This window comes from Hemiscyllium ocellatum, chromosome 9 (genome assembly GCF_020745735.1).
Source record: "Hemiscyllium ocellatum isolate sHemOce1 chromosome 9, sHemOce1.pat.X.cur, whole genome shotgun sequence".
In the NCBI taxonomy this organism is placed as follows: Eukaryota; Metazoa; Chordata; class Chondrichthyes; order Orectolobiformes; family Hemiscylliidae; genus Hemiscyllium; species Hemiscyllium ocellatum.
The window spans coordinates 87,693,514-87,716,358 of NC_083409.1; the positions used below are offsets into that span (position 1 = coordinate 87,693,514).

The 22,845-nt window shown below is 38.3% G+C and overlaps 1 protein-coding gene across 8 annotated transcripts in view; it reads right to left on the bottom strand.

Moving 5' to 3' along the window:
- Positions 1-22,845, bottom strand: part of ptprfa (protein tyrosine phosphatase receptor type Fa) — a 462,130-nt gene that overhangs the window by 92,206 nt on the left and 347,079 nt on the right. For 4 of the 8 annotated variants that reach the window (XM_060830552.1, XM_060830548.1, XM_060830550.1 and 1 more), the window contains 2 exons: positions 11,534-11,688; positions 5,347-5,459 (listed from right to left, as the gene is read on the bottom strand). In XM_060830552.1, the coding sequence (XP_060686535.1) occupies positions 5,347-5,459; positions 11,534-11,688 (268 nt within the window). Of the gene's footprint in view, positions 1-5,346; positions 5,460-11,533; positions 11,692-22,845 lie in introns of all 8 variants that reach the window. The other 4 variants (XM_060830551.1, XM_060830547.1, XM_060830549.1 and 1 more) reach the window with 1 other exon arrangement.

Below are 22,845 nucleotides of genomic sequence, written 5' to 3' on the forward strand. Positions count from 1 at the left end.
ATAGGTTGAAGCAGGGCAGATGGAATTTAATTTAGATAAATGTGAGGTATTACGTTTTGCCTAGGCAAACCAGGGCATGGCTTATACAATTAATGGCAGGGCCCCGCAAAGTGTTATCAAACAAAGAGACCTAGGAGTGCAGGTGCATAGTTCATTGAAAGCGGAGTTGGAAGTACACAGGGTGGTAAGGAAGGCATTTGGGATGCTTGACTTCATTGGTCAGAACACTGAATACAGGAGTTGAGATATCACATTGTGGCTGTACTGGACATTGGTGAGGCCAGTTTTTAAATACTGTGTACAATTCTGGTCACCCTTCTATAACAAGGACATTGTTAAACTTGAGAGAGTTCAGAAAAGATTTACAAGGAGTTGCTGGGCCTGGAAGGTTTGAGTTAGAGAGAGAGGCTGTTTAGGCTGGGATTTTTTTCCCCAGAGCGTCAGAGGCTGAGAGGAGACCTTAGAGAGATTTATAATATCATGAGTGCCATGGATAGGATACTAATATGTTTTTCCGAGGGTGGGGGAGTCCAAAACTAGAGGTCACAAGTTTAAGGTGAAAGGGGAAAGATTTAAAAGGGACCTGATGCATGTGTGGAATGAGTTACCAGAAGACTCAATTATTATAATTAGTTTAGATTTATTCGTTCCATCAACATTTAACAATTTCAAGACAATCTTTGACTTCAGCTAATTTAGTTTATCTTTTTAAATTCTGCTCTGGGTTATTTTTTCTTTTTTGGGGAGAAGAGTAGAGGAATAATCTTGAAAATGTCATCAATTCAAAAGTTAGATTCAAAATTACAAATCAAAAAATAGAAGGTCTTAAAAACAGAAATAAATGAAAAGTGAATGACAAATGTTTTTATTGTCTGGCTAAGTATTAATGCAGTGATAAGATAAAAATTTGGGACCAATAACATGTAAAATTATTCATATATTTGTTCCCATATATAAATCAGATTTTTCCCATGGGAAGCAAAATAAACCTAAGTGAAGGTGTGAACTTTATAGATCTGTTTGTTTGCTTTGCTCAACACAATATAATAGTGGAGTAGGGCAAAGTCCAAATATCCCTCAAATTTAAAGTGCCTTTCTTAATAATGTGACCTCTAAAACCATCAATGCACAAAAGAGTCTGGAACATTCATCATCCTATTCTCATTATGGAGAACTTGCCAAGCTCATGATCTACACATTGATAAGGGTGTTAATGGACAAAGTATGATTAGGTTGTCAAAAGAAACCTATGAAAAACACCTGTATTAACTTCACAAAATGTCATGTTGGGGCAAAGTACAACAGAAATCATTTTTTAAATTGTTGATCCCAACCCATCTTCTATTACTCATACAATCAAGAAATTGTTTTTGCAGACACGATTTATTTGAGCTGACTACTAGGTATTTCAAGTGTGACAAATATCCCCTTTAGTACCATTGAAATTTAAGTAAATTATCAAATATTTCCAGTTTGTAGGGGGATGGGACTGTGCTATGAACAAGGATTGGGAAAACTGAGCCTGTATTCTCTTTGAAGAATGAGAGGTGATCTCATTGAAACCTACAAAATATCTAAAGGGACAGAGAAGGTTGATTTAAGTAGGATGTGTCCTTTAGTTGAGAAATCTGGAAGTAGGGAGCACAATTTAAAATAAGGGGGATGCTGCTTAGGGTCAAGAGGAGGAAAAAAAAATTTAATCATAGGGTTGTGAATCTTGGAATTCTCTACCACGGAGGTCTGTAGAAGTTCAGTCTTTGAGTATATTTAGTGTAGAGGTTGATAGATTTCTAATTATCAATGGTGTAAAGTGGAATGAGGATTGTGTGGATAAAGACAATGAAGTGGTTGATCAATCATGATAGCAAGGTCAATAGGCAGAATGGTCTACTCCTGTTCCTCCATTCCCAAGTTGATCATAAGCAAAATAAATCTATAACTAAAATTAAAAATAATTTGTAATTATATTTAAATAGAGAAAAACAGAATGAACAGTCAATTCTCCATGTTGTAAGGGATAGTTGCACATTCAATGTCTACCTAAATCTGCCAAATATTAAGGCAATTCCACTGAACAAATGAATTAAAATGTAAACTAAACTGTACTAAGAATGGGAATTTCTCTAATTTAGAATAGTTTAAGGGTTTCTGAAATAGTCATTAAATTGGAAAAGGAGGCCTATTTCAGTCAGGAATCAAAGCTGGACAGGTGGTTTACACATGTCAATGTATGTTGATTTTGTTATCATTTCCAGTAGCCCAAAAAAAAGACTTCTAATCTGTGCATTTGTAAATCAAGTTCAAACTGAATGTGGAATACACTGTAATAAATTCACGTGTTGATTTATGTAAAACAATTTTAAATCATGTAGTTACATTAGCATAAGTTACAAAGTGACAAAAAACACTGTATTTTCTATGTGGAACAAATCAGGGAATAAACATTTCAATAATTCTTTAGTTGTTCTAACAAATACACAGCTACACAAAACATTTAAAACTGTTATTTCTAACTTGACATTTTTTTTTAAAGTAAACAAATTCGACAGGTGAAAGAAATAGAAATATGCGAAGTCTACCTCAGGTAGGACAAGAAACACTTCATATGAGATCTTTTGACTACAAAAACCTTTTGTCTGAGTTCTGTGTTGCTTTCAATTCCACCAGTCTAATCAAAGGAATTTAAGACTTGACATTCCATTTTTTTTAAGCTGACACCTATACTTTTTTGAAAGGCATATTCATTATAAAATACAGCTCATTGTCATTATGAAACAATTGGATTTTGTCCCAGTCCATGAGCCCATATTAATAATCGCTTCACATGACACTTGGCCTTTGAAAATTTAACTACTACACATTAACACTTTGACTGCTGATGTGCAGGATAGTTCATCACTGTTAACATGATCAGCTCAAATTTTAAGCGAAGTATTTATCATTGCTGTTAAACAAAATGACTATTGAACACAGGGATATGATTCTCTATAGTGTACCTTGATTTGTTATAAAATCATCAGATTGATTATTTGAATGTAGACATCAATCTAACGTGAGTCCTTGATGACTGCACACTTTACAACCAATGCTCCCAAAACAGTAAACTCCTGATCTTAGTTGTGACATAAGCATGTATTAAACAGAAGTAGTGCACTCTCTTATAGGAAGTGGGAGAAACGTTCAAGTGTTCCACTGGGAGAGGTAAGAAATCAAGTTTCTTCACTGCTTCAGTCGGTGTGACCCAAATATGCGAAATGAAAATAAAATGCAGAATGAGATATCTAAAATATTTCTGGGGCCTAGCTAATATAGGTGAGTAGGAATTAGATTGCCTTGTTTTGTAAAAATCTACTTCATTTATGTAGGTATGATATTTAAGTAGTTACAAGAATCAAATACGCAATTCAAAAAAAATTGAACTCTCAAATCATTTGTAATCTGTTGAGATTGCCATTAGGACATCAGGCAGGATTAAAACCTTAAGTGGGCAAGGTATGATGACCTCCAGTGACTGTATAAACTTTTAAAAACTGGAATCTTGTTCATTATCCAAAGTACCTGAATTTCACTGCCAAATAGGTACACCAAAATGACTTTTTTTTTTCTAATTACACAGCACATACAGTTACTGTCATTTATTTCATAACCTAGAAGTAATGCTGATATTGCATAATCTTAGGTCATTATTGGTCACATTCATCACAACATGAACAAAAAAGAAAATATGTAATTGGGATTATTATATTAAAGGAATGCAAGTACACAGCAATATAATGTGGCTTAGCACATCTGTCTTTATGGTTTGAAGACAAATTTTCTCTAATCCCTTCATGGCCTAACATTATTTGCTTCTTTCCCTTCCTATGATTTGAAGATAGGGCTAGGTTTAGGGTGAAAAGCCAGTTCTGGGATGAGTTCTCACCTAACTAGGTCAAATGAGGTAGTTCCAGAGGAATAGCAAGGAAAAAAAAATTTATAAAGGTTTAGAACAAATGCAGTCAAAATGATGTTTTCATTCATGCGCAAAGTCATCTCTGATGATGTTAAGTAATTATCCTAACAAAACTTTGTGATGCCATCAGTTGCAAGTACTATTACATCAATCTAAAGATTACTTTATATAACTTTTGATAATCAAACTAATCTGAGAGATAAGGATCATAAACATCTAATCTTATACAGTTTGAAATTTAATCCTAAATTCAAATGAAGACTTCACAATATTCTCTAATAACTTCTCATCCCTCCTCCAAAAAGATGTGAGTTGTATAATTTTACACGACATGGGATGCATTACAAGTTTGATTATTAATCACATTTATTCATAATAATTTGTACAGATCATCAGTTTATAAGTACTTTGTTGCATATGATGATCAGCAGATTGACAAAAGGTGCATCAGAGTTCAAATTTATTGCAAGTAATTTTATTTGCGCAAAGGTTGATACAAATTACCTAGTTATCGAATAAGTACACGAATGAGCTTTCAGGAGCTAAACACGAGCATTTTATCATGGGTTTTGTGCTATAATGAAAGACATTTGAAGCTTTATAAAGCTATTCTTGAAAATTGAACCATTCAGAAGAAATGCCTATACTCAGATATTGTTTCTGTAAGATTTGTTAAATCTAGGGCAGAATTTTATTATACATGTCATTTGATTCGGATCGGATTGAACTGATAGGCTTAACTACACATGTTGAACAAACAAGTTATGAGAAAAAAAAACTTTTTTCCATCGAGTTATCTCAGCAGTAATATGCATAACTGCATATATTACATTAAATTAATGTATTAAATTAAATACATTAATCTCAACAATCTGAACAAGTGACATGATTGTCTAGAAACATTAACTTGACTTTTCTTTCCAACAATACTACTACATCTGCTGTGTTTTGCACCACTTTCTGGTTTATGTTAGCTGCATATGTTCTCAGTCTGCAGTCCTATGATTTCCTAATTCCTTAATTCATGTTTCTCTCAATTAGTCATAAATTTTGAAAACAAGTTGTATTATCTGAATTTTGCTTTGGTTGTGATCAGTCTCTGTATGTATTGTTTAGTATTACACTGGATTGTACATCCAGTCATTTAGCCAGTGAATTCTCTAAAAAAAATTGCAACTATTTCTTTGAAATAACCATAAGTGTAGAAATTCACCACTGCCATTAGAAAATAAAATATTCAATTAAGTAGGATATTTGTGATCTTCGCTTTAAATAAATTTAACTTGCTAACAAAAAGAGCAAAGAACTGTTTAATTTAAACATTAATTGATAGTCTCCAAGCTAATCAGAAATTCAATAAGTGATTCCTTTGAGTTTCAATCTCAAGTGTTTACCTGGAGTTTGATAGTTTAGCCTTCTCATCTCCACAGGGTCTGAAGAGTGTGCCAGCAGTGGGTCTTTTCCACCAGGAACATCATCCTTAGCAGATGGAGAACTTGCTCTTTTCCTGAACCAACCACATGGTATTATTACTTCAGCTAATGATAGATTTGCATTGATATCTACCAATGACATGCAATGTTGTAATTCAGAAACAAAAAAGTAGGAGTTTGCTTGGTAGTTAAGTACTTGTTTCTGCTCAGTTATGCTACATGCATGAAATTTGTTTTAAAATATCCCTTTGGTCAAAGCAACAGAAACTGATTAATTCACTCATTACTTTGTCTGGTACATTACATACCATATGTCCAGATGTATCAGATCAAAATACTACCTTTTTATAATATCTGTTTATGAAAATGATGTCAAAATGCAGTACAAATGTATACATAAGGAATGAGCAAGAAATTAAAGATGATTGAGCCTTCAACGGTGCCCTTTTATCAATCCTAATGCTTTATTTGACAAACTGTGAAAGCTTAAAAGCAGATCCTCTGTTTGCTTTCTTTGAATGCATATGCAGGAATTGGAAGAATGGTTTGACTGTCCAGTTTAAGGAAACTTAATGAAGCTCCACACTTACTGTTGTTCTTATAACATTTGCATTCCAGTTAGGAAAACATTTTCACAATTAAATACATTAGGTAAATTAATTGCTGGTAAAAGTCTGTCATTGTACTTGAATTATTATTATAAATCCATGATTCATTAGCAAACGTACATTATGCAGCATTTCTATGACTACACTAGTGGTTTCCACCTTTGACTTTTACATGTCAACTCATTAACTATTCAAAGCAAACCTAAATTATAAAAAATACCTGTGAATATTGGAAATTATCCATATAAACAGAAGTGTTGAAAATTCAACAGGTGTCTCCTGGTTAGGAAAATCAACTTCCAACAAATAAGCTTCCCACCTCAAATATCAATTTATTTTTTCTCAAGTCCCTCAATGAATGAACCTGCAGTGTATTTACTAATATTTACAAGCAGTTTAATTATCACTATTATTTATTCATTCGTGGGACATGGGCTTTGCTGACTGACTAGCATTTATTGCCTGTTCTTTCTGCCCTTGAGAAGGTGGTGAGCTGCCAAATTGAACGGCTACAGTCCACGTGCTGTAGATTGACTCACAATGCCCTTAGGCAGGGAATTCCAGGATTTAGACCCAGCAACAGTGAAAGAATAGTGATATATTTCCACGTCAGGATGATATATTTTTCTATAAGATCACTGCCATTTAAGACAGGCACATGAATTTGAACAAGCTTGCTTAATATAAATAAAGATTAAGATTGTTATTATCACAAACCATATTATTTTGATAACTATCATAGATTTTATTTAACACCTATATACATGTAATATTTTCGATTCTAAAACATTAAGGAATGGAACTGTTCTGAAAAAGGATCATTGGGCTCAACTTTATTTTCTCCCCACAGATGCTGCCAGATTTGTTATGTTTTTCCAGCAATCTCTGTAATGTTTCTGATATTAACCATCGAATTATATTTATTAAGGAATGGAACTATTGCTGTAGCACACCTTTCCATACAATAATAAAATGTTAGCTCTTGTCCACAGTATCAATCATGCCAGTCTCAGAAGCACCAAGATTAGGGTCTAAACATCATCCTCTCTCCTAAAGCATGTGCGAAGGGAACAAAATGTTAAAAATGATTGATTAACCACCGGTCTTTTTACCAATCCCAATGCCTTACTTGCCAAATTATGAAAACTTTAAAAAGCAGGCCTTCTGTTTGCTTTCTTTGATGCACATGCAAGAATGTCTGGACTGTCCAGTTTAAGGCAATGTTATGGTTTTTAGTAATAGTCTTACCTTTCTTGCTTACTGTATCCATGAGATGGCAAAAAGAGGAAACATCAGAAATGAGTGATTATTTCCCATATCCCACGGTTAAATTAAACTGTGGAAATTTCTCCCTCTGCCTCGTTTCTTCAATTGAAAGGCAAAGGAGATCATTTGAAACCAATTTTATAAATTGCTTATATATCATCTCCATAAAGTCTTTCATTATGTTTAACTCTGTAAATTACCACAATGCCATTAAGTTCAAAACATTTTCTATACTATTCTTCCAATCAGCTTTGTACATTTGCCAATTTAACTCTCTGTGACAAGTGATATACATATATATTGAAATTCTAACAGTTTATCACTGTGAAGCACTAATCACTCGACAGAACACTTGGTGAGGGGAAAACGTCATCTTTGCAGCTATAGCTGTTTGATTAAATTCAAAAATTTTGAAATAAAATTGTAAATAGAAAACACTTAATAAATTTTACAAACTATTTTTACAGACTAATATTGCTCTTGATCAATTAAAAGAAGTACAGGTAATTGGGGCTGAATTTCCCTGGTTGGTTCATGGTCCCCAATGTCATTCTTGATTTTGGGTGAGGAAACCAGAAGCAGCACTGCCATCATTTAAATGAGGTGTTTATAGCTCTTCTGTCGAGTGTTCACCTCCAAGCGATAGCCACTTTGGCATCAGCAGTGGAGCTCTCCACATATGTGAAGATCTCGGTGGTGCCACTAATTTTGTATTAACAAAATTAGCTGTCCGTCACTGTCGAGTGGGTAGCTGATGCAATTTAAATCCTGCTTCCAACAAGAAAGCTTGAAAGCGGGTTTGTATTGAGCAGCTATTTTTCAGAGAGATTCTCAAATTTTGTTCCTGGTCCTGTCTCAACCTTCAATACATAGGACTAGGAAAATTTGGTAGCAGTGAAGATAGTCTATCTTGCTTGGGAACAATGTAATAGATTTCTTTTTTACAGTAACAAAATGTTGAAGAGAAAGATCTCCCAAAAGCTAAAGCAAAAGCAAACCTGTCAGCATAAACAGCTAAAAAAAAGGGAGTAAACCTCAGAACAAATCAGACAATGTATTATGTAGATATGTATGAGTATTTCTTGGAAAAAATGCTGAGCAGCAATCTTCACAAATGTTATGACATAAACTCTTGCTGGATCATAGTAAGATCATAGATTTACCTAAGGATAGTCATCTACCAATGCAGAAAGCAAGAAAAATAAATAATATGTGTGTAATAGCTGAGAAAGTGAGATACAAAACTAAAAGGTGTTACAGAACTGAAGAACAAACTGACTCTCCACTGTGTTTTTTCCCTATTTCTTGGTTCACTTTGTCTTTACTGTGAGACTAAAGCAAATCTGTTCACATTCTTGGCATCATTTGACCATATGATTCCAAACACATCTTCATGCCATCATTTAGAACACCTTTTCTCACCTTTGTAACATGGCAAGATTTGCATCTCCCTTCTCCCACCTGCTGCTGAAACTCTCATTATACCTTTGCTAGCTCGAGACATCATTATTTCAAAGCAGTCCTAGCTGATTTCTCACATGCTACTCTCCATAAACCTAAGGTCATCCAAAACTTTGTTGCGCATGTCACAACCCACATAATGAGTTCATCAACTATCAGGGAGAAAGTGAGGACTGCAGATGCTGGAGATCAGAATTGAGACTGTGATGTTAGAAAAAGCACAGCAGGTCAGGCAGCATCCGAGGAGCAGGAGAATCGATGTTTTGGGCATAAGTCCTTCATCAACTATCACCCCTCTGCTTGCTAATCAACATTGGCTGCCTTAATTTTAAGATTCTTATTCTTATTTTCAAATCTATCCTTGGCTTTGCTCCTCCCTATCTCTATAATCTCTTTCAGCCTCTCATCCTTCTGGCATAGCTGAATTTCTTTAATCCTGATCTCTTATGCCTCTCCAGTTTAAATTGTTCCAAAATCATGCCTTCTGTTGCCTTAATTCTGAAACTTCCCTCTCTACAGCTCTTTGTCCCTTTATCTCAATTTTCTTCTTTGTAAAACCATAACTAAATCCTACCTCTTTGTTCAAGGTTTTCATTGTCTGATTGCATATTTCGTTATGTAGCTCCATGTCATATTTTGTTTTATATTACTTCTGCAAAGTGAATATTTTAATAAAAGCATGATACAACTATAAGTTACTGTGGTGGTTGTTGTTAACTATTTACCAACAGATTCAATGTATGGAAAGCATGGTGTTAGTAAGACTTAGGTCCAAAAAGATAAATGTGTACTTCAGTTGAAAGATAGTCAAAGAACCATAATATTATTTGTACAATGAATTAAAATCCTTGCAGCACATATTTAAAAAATAATTAAGCTTAATGAGCTAGCATTTATGGACCATTTTAATTGCTGGAGAAGATGGTGGTGAAATGCTACTTGAATTACTGCAACCTGTAAGATGCTGGTCCTCTCACAATGTTCTCAGTTAGAGAGTTACAGGATTTTGATCCAGCAATGATAAACAAATTTGATATATTTCCAAGTCAGGATAGTTTTTCACATGGAAGGAAACATGTTTTGATACATCTGCTGCCCTTATCCTTTGAGGTGACATAGGTCACACTTTTGGGAAATGCAAGAAACCTTAATGAGTTGTTGCCATGGTACATCACTGGTGGAGGAATTAAATGTCTAAGGTGGATGTACTGTCAATATAATGAGCTGCTTTGTCTTGAATGATGGCAAGCTTCTTGAGTGCTTTTGGAGCTACTGACACCAGGTAAAAGAACATTATTTAATCACATACTTGATTATGGTTAGGAGCTTAGTCATTTGCCAAAGAGTATCCAGTCTCTGATCTGCTGTAGCTGATTCAGTTAAATTTCTGGTCAATGATGACCCACACCCTTGATGGCATGGATTTTGTTGATGGTGATTGTGACGAGGTCAGTTAGGTGACCCTACGATTTCCCTGTTTGGGGCTGTCAATCTGGTCCAGTCAGGAAGCCACTGGCTGACAGATATAAACAGCAGTGTTGAGGTTCTGTTCACTCTGAGAGCTGATTCTGAGGAAGCTGGATCAGTGTCAAGGATTCCCTATGTGCAAATAAAAGTTGACCAGCCTCTATGGAGTATTTCAGTAATGCCACTGAATATACAAGTTGATATGTCACTTGACTCTCACTTATTGATGGTAATTACCTAGCACCTGTATGGTACGAATATTACTTCTTGTTTATCACCTAAAACAAGTCCAGACATTGCTACATGCCAGAAAGATACTTCATTATCTGAGGAGAACTGAACATCATCAGCCTGACACAGGGAAGGTTTTTGATGAAGCAGCTGAAAGTGGTTGGGACCTGAGGCACTCCTGTAGTGATGTCTTGGGGATGAGGTGAATCATCTCCAAAAACAATAAACATCTTTCTTTATGATATGCATGACTTCAATCAATTGTGTTTTGTCCCCAATTCCCACTTTTATTAGGACTTCTTGATGGGGGCCAGAATCCACCAAATGATGCAATGGTGTCAAGGGTGGCTATTCTCAGCTCATCTCTCAAATTTAGCTTAATGGTCTTTATTTAGATCAAGTTTATTATGAGTTCTAAAAGTGAATGTCCTTGTAATTTATAAGCTGAGTAATGGCAAGCAAGTTATTAGTGAACAAACACCACTTAATAGCATTGTGCAGCATGAATGCCACTGGTCAGGTCAAGCCTCAGTGCTCTCTAGGTCTTGTTGCAAGCAGTCATGAACTGCTTCATCATGTAGGGAGTAACAAACACAATTGAACATGTAAGTGTCAGTGAATGGCTACACCTCTGATGTTATGGCGGTCAATAATGAAACAGGTCCAGATGTTTGGGCCAAGGACCTGCCCTGAAGAACTCCCATGATAATGTCCTAGAGTCAAGATGATTGGCCACCAACAATCACAGTTATCTTTCTTTGTGTCAGCGTGGCTTGAGTTGGCGAAGAATTTTCTCAATGACTCCTTATCAATTTCAAATTTGTTGGAGCTTCCTAATGCCATACTCAGTCAAATTCTGCCTTAACATCAAGGGCCATCATTCTCACCTCTCCAGTGACATTTACATCTTTTGCCAGTCTTCGAACCAAGGCTGTAAATGAGCTCTAGAGTAGGATGATCCTGACAAAACCTAAATGGGCTTTCTTTTAGTTTGTAATTTGAGATCATCACCTTTGCAAGTTTATGCTATAAAGATAAAATGTTCAGCAGTGATCTTGGTTTCACAGTCCTATTTTCAATTTATAATTTTACAATCAACTTTGTAATTATCTCACCTTTTGAAAAGAAGTATAGCAATAACAATGATGATAATTAACACAACAGCAAGTACTGGTCCCATCACCCACAGCATCTCAGGATCATCCTGTGCATTCGGCGATGGGGTTACCTCCACCAGAATTGTATCAGAGTAGGGGCTAGCAGCATACATCTGCTGAACAGAAAAAGAACACAAGTGAAATAATATTAACATCTATAGCAATTAATGAAATGATGCTTGTCACTTTTTTCCATGGTTATTTATTATTGAATTAAGATATAATACTGTACTTAAATAAAATAGTCAGTTCCCCACCAAAGTAAATAATAAATTATTAATTTATAAAGCTTTTATAGTTAAGTATTTTTCTAAGTTTGTCTTCTAAACATAAAAATCTGGCTACTGTTCTTCAAACTATTAAGCGCACTTTGGTGCTTGAAGTAGTAATCTCCACTTGTGAAACTAACTTAGCGAATATGAGTTGGTTATTTGATTTTGGAGATTAGGGAGGAGAAGGGAGACAAGTTCCCTTCTAACTGACTTAATAAGACATGAGAATCTGCAATGGGAACACTTGCAGATCTAAACACTCAACAGCTGTGGGAAACTGAATTCAACTCTACCGCATCATCGCTACTCCAGCATAAGAACATATTTTGAGCGATGCAAATGAAAGATCCACAAAGAAAAGGTGAAATAATTAGATAGTATAAGCGCTGATAGGGACATAGAAATGAAAGAAATCTGTGGTACTCAGTCAAACAGCCCCATTCCAAGATGATATACATCATAGTTGTGGTTCTGTTCGCCGAGCTGGGAATTTGTGTTGCAGACGTTTCGTCCCCTGTCTAGGTGACATCCTCAGTGCTTGGGAGCCTCCTGTGAAGCGCTTCTGTGATCTTTCCTCGGGCATTTGTAGTGGTTTGAACCTGCCGCTTCCAGTTGTCAGTTCCAGCTGACTTCACAGGAGGCTCCCAAGCACTGAGGATGTCACCTAGACAGGGGATGAAACATCTGTAACACAAATTCCCAGCTCGGCGAACAGAACCACAACAACAAGCACCCGAGCTACAAATCTTCTACCAAACTTTGATATGCATCATAAATGCTGAGGCAAATCGAGATAAAAAATAGAGACTGACCACAATCCTTCTAATATCTTTGATTATGGAGGTTATTGCAGGGGTTTGAGAACTTGCCAATGCAACATCTCTATTTAAAAAGGGACAAAGGAATACAACATTATCTACAGCCAGCCTTGCATCAGTATGTTTCCAGTGGTTACAATTTGAGGTAAAAGTAACGATTTGCCTAGAAAACATAAGTTAATTAAATACAACTTATGTGATAAATAAATGTGATAAATCCTTTTGAGAGATTTATCATTATAGTGATAAAGGAAATTAAATGGATACTATATACTTTCCAGATGAATTTGATAAATATCCAAATAGAATGTTGTTGATAAAGTTAAGACCTATGGTATGAAAGAGGGGTATCTTACATAACGAGGTAAAAACAATGACTGCAGATGCTAAAAAACAGATTCTGGATTAGTGGTGCTGGAAGAGCACAGCAGTTTAGGTAGCATCCAAAGTGCAGCGAAATTGACGTTTTGGGCAAAAGTCCTTCATCAGGAATAAAGGCAGTGAGCCTGAAGCGTGGAGAGATAAGCTAGAGGAGGGTGGGGTAGGGAGAGAGTAGCATGGAGTACAATGGGTGAGTGGGGGCGGGGATGAAAATGATAGGTCAGGGAGGAGAGGGTGGAGTGGATAGGTGGAAAAGGAGACAGGCAGGTAGGGCAAGTCCGGACAAGTCATAGGGACAGTGTTGAGATGGAAGTTAGGAACTAGGATGAGGTTGGGGAAGGGGAAATGAGGAAACTGTTGAAGTCCACATTGATGCCCTGGGGTTGAAGTGTTCCGAGGTGGAAGATGAGGTGTTCTTCCTCCAGGCGTCTGGTGGTGAGGAAGCGGCGGTGAAGAAGGCCCAGGACCTCCATGTCCTTGGCAGAGTGGGAGGGGGAGTTGAAATGTTGGGCCACGGGGCGGTATGGTTGATTAGTGCGGGTGTCCCGGAGATGTTCCCTAAAGCGCTCTGCTAGGAGACGCCCAGTCTCCCCAATGTAGAGGAGACCGCATCGGGAGCAACGGATACAATAAATGATATTGGTGGATGTGCAGGTAAAACTTTGATGGATGTGGAAGGCTCCTTTAGGGCCTTGGATACTGGTGAGGGAGGAGGTGTGGGCACAGGTTTTACAGTTCCTGCGGTGGCAGGGGAAAGTGCCAGGATGGGAGGGTGGGTTGTAGGGGGCGTGGACCTGACCAGGTAGTCACGGAGGGAACAGTCTTTGCGGAAGGCGGAAAGGGGTGGGGAGGGAAATATATCCCTGGTGGTGGGGTCTTTTTGGAGGTGGTGGAAATGTTGGCGGATGATTTGGTTTATGTGAAGGTTTGTAGGGTGGAAGGTGAGCACCAGGGGCATTCTGTCCTTGTTACGGTTGGAGGGGTGGGGTCTGAGGGCGGAGGTGCGGGATGTGGACGAGATACGTTGGAGGGCACCTTTAACCACGTGGGAAGGGAAATTGCGGTCTCTAAAGAAGGAGGCTACCTGGTGTGTTCTATGGTGGAACTGATCCTCCTGAGAGTGGAGGCGGAGGAATTGGGAATACGGGATGGCATTTTTGCAAGAGGTAGGGTGGGAAGAGGTGTAATCCAGGTAGCTGTGGGAGTTGGTGGGTTTGTAAAAAATGTCAGTGTCAAGTTGGTCGTCATTAATGGAGATGGAGAGATCCAGGAAGGGGAGGGAGGTGTCAGAGATGGTCCAGGTAAATTTAAGGTCAGGGTGGAATGTGTTGGTGAAGTTGATGAATTGCTCAACCTCCTCGCGGGAGCACGAGGTGGCGCCAATGCAGTCATCAATGTAGTGGAAGAGGTGGGGAATGGTGCCGGTGTAATTACGGTAGATCAACTGTTCTACGTAGCCAACAAAGAGACAGGCATAGCTGGGGCCCATACATGTGCCCATGGCTACCCCTTTGGTCTGGAGGAAGTGGGAGGATTCGAAGGAGAAATTGTTAAGGGTGAGGACCAGTTCGGCCAAACGAATGAGAGTGTCGGGTGGAAGGATACCGCTGGGGACGTCTGGAGAGGAAAAAACGGAGGGCTTGCAGGCTCTGGTCATGGCGGATGGAGGTGTAGAGGGATTGGATATCCATGGTGAAGATGAGGCGTTGGGGGCCGGGGAAACAGAAGTTTCGGAAGAGGTGGAGGGCGTGGGTGGTGTCTCAAACGCATTTGGGGAGTTCCTGGACTAGGGGGGATAGGACAGTATCGACGTAGGTAGAGATGAGTTCAGTGGGCAGGAGCATGCTGAGACAATGGGTCGGGCAGGGTGGTCAGGCTTGTGAATCTTAGGAAGGAGGTAGAACCGGGCAGTTCGGGGTTCCCGGACTATGAGGTTGGAAGCTGTGAGTGGGAGATCTCCTGAGGTGATGAGGTACACCTATCCACTCCACCCTCTCCTCCCTGACCTATCCCCTTCATCCCCTTCCCCACTCACCCATCGTACTCTATGCTACTTTCTCCCTACCCCCACCGTCCTCTCGCTTATCTCCACGCTTCAGGCTCACTGCCTTTATTACTGATGAAGGGCTTTTGCCCGAAACATCGATTTCGCTGCACTTTGGATGCTGCCTGAACTGCTGTGCTCTTCCAGCACCACTAATCCAGTATCTTACATAACGTTGATTTTTAATGAGACAGAGAGACAAAAGACACTGAGAGAAAGATAGAGGTTAAAAAATGATCTTTAGAATCCAGGGATTAAACAGTTGCTCACCGACATCAGACTGTTAGCTTTCCAACCGTTGCTTTTATACGACAATGCCTCTATGTATTAACACATCCTAAGATGGGTGTGTATACACACAATTTGGATTTGAGTAGAAGAGTACAACATCAAAATCTGCTTATATCTTAAAGCTATAGAGCATGGTTAATTGTGAGAGGACTGTTAGTGACTTTGAGGATACTGATGGTTGGCATGTTGTGTGCATAGATGTCATGTGAAAATTAATGCTGAGAAATTTAAGGAAGAATTTCAGAAGAAATAGAAACAAAATTATAATGCTTTGAAAGAAGCAACCAGACTTTGAAGTTCAAATACACATGTCTGAACATGGATATTGAAAAAGCTATAAAGAAAATCATAAGATTGTCCAATAAAAAGGGGCATAAAGTACCAAAAATAAGAGATCACATTAAGTCTCTGTAAATCCATTAAGCCATTGTTAAAACAGTACATGCAGTTTTGAGAGCCTTATTAGGCGATGAGTTATGAGGAAGGTCTGGAGAAACTTTTCTTTATTCATTTCTGAGATATGGGTATTGCTTGCTGGGCTGGCATTTAGTGTCCATATTGAAATACCCCTTGAACTCTGTAGCTTGCGAGAGCTATTTTAGTGGATAGTTAGGAGTCAACTCCTGGATGCAGGTACAGCTATAACTTTTAAAAGACATTGGATAAGTATATGAATAGAAAAGGTTTGGAGGGATATTGGCCAAACGCATACAGGTGGGACTAGCTTAATTTGGGAACATGTTTGGCATGGACTAGTTGGACCGAAAGGTTTGCTTCCATGCTGTATGACTCTATGATTCAATCTGGAATCATAGGTAGGCCAGACCAGGTGAAGGTGGTAGATTTCCTACCGCAAGGAACATCTGTGAACCAGATGGGAGATTGTGAGAGTCTTTAAAATAGTTTCTATTTCTAGATTTTACTGAATTCAAATTTACCCATGTACCACAGAGGGATTTGAGCCCGTGTCCCTAGAACATGAGCCAGATGCTTTGGATTATTAGTCCAGTGATATTACGACGATGCCACAGACCCCTTTCCTTCACCCCTGTACTTCATTATACCAAACTGAGATCCAATGGATAGTCAAGTTTATGAGGGATTTTGTAAAGGTAAATGAGGAAAAGGCATTTATATTGGTTGGTGAATCAGTGGGCAGATGTTTATAGAGATGCAGTTAGCTTGTTTGCCCAAAAAGATGGCATCTAGATCTATGTGTTTGTTTATGGCATTGTGGTTGGAGTGCCAAGCCTCTAGGAATATTCCTTTTCTTGTCCAACACTATACAGACTTCTGACTCAAAGGTTTGTAAAATAATCTTAATGCAGTGTTCAGAGTATTGGTGTACTCTGGACAGCAGCATTGGTGCATAGCTAATATCAGGATTTAACCAGATTTAACCAAAAACAAATATTCCCTGATTACAAACTGATAAGAATTACACTCCTTAAAAAACACAACAGAAGGTAGAAAAACAACTGGCAATACAATGGAGGGGTCGCAAATTTCTCAGCCAAGCCGTACTATGTTTGAATTGCAATCTATACAAAAAAAAGTTTAAGCAACTTTTCTTTAAGGTCCCTCAAGCAAGGAATTAAGCCACTTGTAACAATCAACAAGTCCTTACGCTGCCAAATTACTGCAATATTTATATAAATTTCAAAACCCATCAACCGTTTGTAAAATTCTCTTATTTATAAACCTCAAGAACCTGAGATAACCACTTTCTTTGACATTACTTCCTACAACAGAACTAATTGCCTGTGCAAGATGGTCTCCCTTGAAATATGACGACATTAAATTCTAATTCAATACAGGAGGAATGATTTTTCTTGCAGTCAGATAAATTTAGTGTCCAATTTTTCTTTGCGGCTGTGCGATCCTACATAGAATGAAATCTGGGCTGATGAATACTGAAGAATTTGACCAGACCTAATGAGTCATCACCAAAAAATGAACTCAGAGCTTGTTAGGAATGTTAGGAGAAAATATGCATTTTAATGTCGACATAAGTGTTTCATCTGAGTCCTCAGTACACAATCCAACTGCAGCAGGTACAACTCTTTGCAAAAGTAAATCAAAACGGTAACATTCCGCTACAGTGATGAATACTCTGCTTCGTTCACCACTGTGCTTTACTGACATTTTCTAACTATTCTTCAGATTTTGCAAATTTCCCCATCTTGATTTTGTTCACAAAGACTTTTTCAAAATCGTATCCAAGAGAGTAGTTGGTGAAAAAAATGTTTACAATTTAAATCTGCGAAACTTAAAGAAGTACATAATACATAGTCATGATGGTTTTACAAGAAAAAAATCAAAGTATAATTGCAAAGGAAATGATATATTCAATTAAGAAACTGAAGTGCTAATTAAACTAATCAATGTGAAAATTAAAACTGATTCATTGCCAATAAGCTTGTAAACACACATGGAAATAGCGGGAATTCTTAAAAAAACAACTTACATGAAGAGAGCCAAACACCTGGAAGAAAAGTGGACTGTAAGCAGTTGACCCTCACAGATTCAATGAAAGAAAATTGTGGCTGTGTTTCTAACAGCGACAGAAGCAAAGACATTTTTTAAAAGCTAACATATCAATAGATGATACAACAGAGATAGGTCAGCCATCTTATTGGATACAAACTGATTTCTAATATAATACTCCTTAAAAGCTGACCATACCTTTAAGAAATTATATAGGATTGTGAGTATGACCTTAATCATGTATTTGTTTTGACACTCAATTGCTTCTTCAGGTGAATTTGAAGATTGCATTTAAATTTAAAATAGAATTGTCATTTTATCACTATTCTTATTATGATACACTCTATGACATTGCCTTTTTTTTTGCTAAATTGCCCAGACTCTTAAGTGCATTAGTCAGGGGTAAATATAAGGTAGGGGAATGAGTCTGGATGGGTTACAATTCGGAGGGCCGGTGTGGACTAGTTGTGCCAAATGGCCTGTTTTCATACTATAGGGAATCTAATCTAATCTTATAGAGTCATACAGCACGGTAACAGACCCTTCAGCCCAACTCATTCACACTGACTAGGTTTCCTAACTAGTTCAATTTGTCTGCATTTGGCCCAAATCCCCCTAAACCTTTCTTATTCATGTCCAAATGTATTTTTTTTAAAATACAGAATCCTGACAGCATGGAAGTGGGCCAATCAGCCCATCATATTCATGCAGACACTCCAAAGAGCATCCTGCCCAGATCCTCCTTCCATCCCATCCTAATAACCCTGCATTTCCCATGCCTAACTCACCTAGCTTGTTCATACCTGGAAATTACGGCCAATCCACCTAACCTGCACATCTTTGGACTGTGGGAGAAGACCGGAGTACCCAGAGGAAATCCATGCAGACACAGGAAGAATGCACAAATTCCACACAGACAGTCGCCTGAAGCTGGAATCGAACCTGGGTCCCTGGCACTGTGAGACAGCAGTGCTAATCACTGAGCCATTATGCTGCCATACCTGTTAAACGTTGTAATTGTATATCTCTCTACTACTGCCTGTGGCAGCTCATTCCATCCACTCTCAGTGCAAAAAAGTTGCCCCTCAGGTTCCTGTTAAATCTTTCCCCTCTCACGTTAAACCTACGCCATCTAGATTTGGATTCCTCTACCCTTGGAAAAAGACTTTGGCTATTTACCTTATCATCCCGTGATGATTTTATAAACCTCTATAAAGTCAGTCAAACTTTTTCCCACTATGATTCCATTTTGAAGCTTAACAATTGTTTGACAATTTGAGGAGGCCAGAGCTCCAATGACAGCCACTGCTGTCATGGAGGTCATGTCACATCCCCCAAATTTCAATTCACTTCCCATTTGGAGTCCTGATACCATTTTGGGAAATCTTGCTCTATGATATAATGTTCATCACTATAATGTAATTCAGAATTAATTCTTGTAGTAAACAGCTATTTGCAAGTATTAAAACGTTGTAGTAACAATGAGTTTGAAATAGCAAAAAATCTAATTCTGAAAATTAAAATATTGTACAGAAATTGTTGATACACATAAAAACAAACTCACAATTAAATTTTGTGTTGTGTGGAATGTAATCTGACTCAATATTTTGCTACTCTCCTTCAAACTTGTGCAATGGGATCTTCTCAATGCACCCAAGCAAACAGATGGGCCACAATCTAAAATGCCATCTGAAAGATGGCATGTCCAAGCAGCACTACTTCAGTGAGAAGTGTCAATATTGGATCTGAACTTTATGCAATACCTGCAGCTGGGTAAACAGAATCCACAAATTAAGACGTCATGATATCAATTGTGTACCAGTCAGTCACCCATGTCCTCCATAATTTTACAGGTGGTGTTCTAGATTTTTGTAGAATTCTCACCTGCGGTTCAAATGAAGGCCTTAAATGTGCAATTAATGCACAATTAAGGGTCTCATCCTGTCAGTGCTCTGATCTCGCACAAATCAGGAGCCAAATTAGACCATTTGGCCCCTTTAGCAAGCTCTAGTGTTCAGAAAGGTCATGGATTCCTCAGAATTGTGGATAGCCTTTCATCACCTTATTTACCACCAATGTATTGATATTTATTTTAAAAACATTCAAACTGCTGTTTCCACCACAATTTAAGTTAGCGTTACAAAAGACTTCATTACCCTGTTAGAGCAAGAAATTCTCATCTCAGCCTTAAATGTGCAACCCCTTTATAAAATGTGATCAAAATTTCTAAATTCTTCATAAGTTAAAATACCATTCTCACATACATTGTGTCAAGATACCTCAGAATTTCATATTTCAGTTAAGTTGACTCATTTTCATCTCAGCTTCAGTGGATACAACCCTGCCGGCAACTGTGTCAATCGGGATCAGTCCTCCCATTGATTTTCCTCTCCCAAGTCGATGCTCCTCAAGTCCAATATCTAATCCCTGCTCCTGTCAGCCTGGTGCCAGCAATATCTCAGACTAACTGGAATGCATGAGGCAATTGCTGAATGCCACCTTCTTGTCTTACTGACAACAGCAGCTTTGGCCACCATTCCTGCATGGCACTGTCAGTTTGCACATCTGCCAGCCAGTCCATGAGATCGGACATCCTCTTGCAGATGCATAAGACTCCCAAATCTCATCCAAGTAAAAGGGCCATCAGCCAGAAACTTAAAAAAAAGTATGAGCTTCCTAAGTGTCTGAGGCTACTTCCCCAAAATTTGGGTTTGGGTGCAAAGATCCCACCCTCAGTTTGAAATCCAGCCTTAATTTTTGTGTGTTAAGTCCTGCGTTAAGAATTAAGCCCAGAACATTGTGATTCAAAGTTTAGAGCATTAACAATTCCACTAGGACTTGATCCTGAAATGGGAATAGAAATTATTCTATGTAACAAGTTATTCATATTTATTATTTGACACCAAACTTGTAGCAGATTTAAAATGTATGAATTGTACATACTGAAAATCAGCATGTTTGCTTTTTTTTTGTCATTTATATTATAAAACATTGTTGAAAGTTATTACACAAACTTGATTGAGTTTTTTGAAGAAGTATCAAAGAGGATTGATGAGGGCAGAGCGGTAGGTGTGATCTATATGGACTTCAGTAAGGCATTTGACAAGGTTCTCCATGGGAGACCGATCAGCAAGGTTAGATCTCATGGAATACAGGGAGAACTAGCCATTTGGATACAAAACTGGCTCAAAGGTAGAAGATAGAGGGTGGTGGTGGAGGGTTGTTTTTCAGACTGGAGGCCTGTGACCAGTGGAGTGCCACAAGGATTGGTGCCGGGCCCTCTACTTTTTGTCATTTACATAAATGATTTGGATGCTAGCATAAGAGGTACAGTTAGTAAGTTTGTAGATGACACCAAAATTGGAGGTGTAGTGGACAGCGAAGAGGGTTACCCCAGATTACAACAGGATCTGGACCAGATGGGCCAATGGGCTGAGAAGTGGCAGATGGAGTTTAATTCAGATAAATGCGAGGTGCTGCATTTTGGGAAAGCAAACCTTAGCAGCACTTATATACTTAACAGTAAGGTCCTAGGAAGTGTTGCTGAACAAAGAGACCTTGGAGTGCAGGTTCATTGCTCCTTGAAACTGCAGTCGCAGGTAGATAGGATAGTGAAGAAAGTGTTTGGTATGCTTTCCTTTATTGGTCAGAGTATTGAGTACAGAAGTTGGGAGGTCGTGTTGCGGCTGTACAGGACATTGGTTAGGCCACTGTTGGAATATTGCGTGCAATTCTGGTCTCCTTCCTATTGGAAAGATGTTGTGAAACTTGAAAGGGTTCAGAAAATATTTACAAGGATTTTGCCAGGGTTGGAGGATTTGAGCTATAGGGAGAGACTAAACAGACTGGGGCTGTTTTCCCTGCAGCGTTGGAGGCTGAGGGGTGACCTTATAGAGGTGCACAAAATTATGAGGGGTATGGATAGGATAAATAGGTAAAGCCTTTTCCCTGGGGTGGGGGAGTCCAGAACCAGAGGGCATAGGTTTAGGGTGAGAGGGGAAAGATATAAAAGACCTGAGGGACAACTTTTTCACGCAGAGGGTGGTATGTGTATGGAATGAGCTGCCAGAGGATGTGGTGGAGGCTGGTACAATTGCAACATTTAAGAGGCATTTGGGGTGGGTATGTGAATAGGAAGGGTTTGGAGGGATATGGGCAGTGTGCTGGGAGGTGGGACTAGACTGGGTTGCGACATCTGGTCAGCATAGACGGGTTGGACCGAAGGGTCTGTTTCCATCCTGTACATCTCTTTGACTCTATGACATCTTTTTCTTCAGTCATGGATATCATGGTTAAGCAACATTTATTGGCCATTGCTAACTGCCTTTGAGATGATAATGATGATGATGATGAGCTGCCTTGTTGAACCACTCAGTCATATTTGGACAGTCATTATTTAGAGATGCCGGTGTTGAACTGGGGTGTACAAAGTTAAAAGTCACACAACACCAGGTTATAGTCCATCAGGTTTATTTGGAAGCACTAGCTTTCCTAGCACTGCTCCTTCATCAGGTGGTTGTGGAGATCGTAAGACACAGAATTTTGCTGTGATGCATTTTTGCTGTGTGATGTAATTGAAATTATATTTTGAAAAAGACCTGGATTGTTTGGTAAGTCTCTCATCTTTTAGAATGAATATGTTGGTTTCAGTTCTTTCATATGTAACTCGCAGAACATTTATAAGTTACAAGAATGTAACAGGAGAGACATTATGAGATTGCTTTCTCTTAACTGGGGAATTGTAATATGGCTTTGGCATAAGAGTATGATCATGTAGGACTGAGATGAGACGACATTTCTTGACTCAAATTGCTGTGAAACTTTGGAATTAGCTCCCCTAAGAAGTTGTGGGTATCCCACTATTGCATATAATGGAGAATGAGACAGACTAAGTTTTGATCTATCATTGAATCAAGTATTATGGAAAGTGTGCTGGAAAGTGGAAGATCAGCTATGTTGAATAGAGGGCAGCGATGA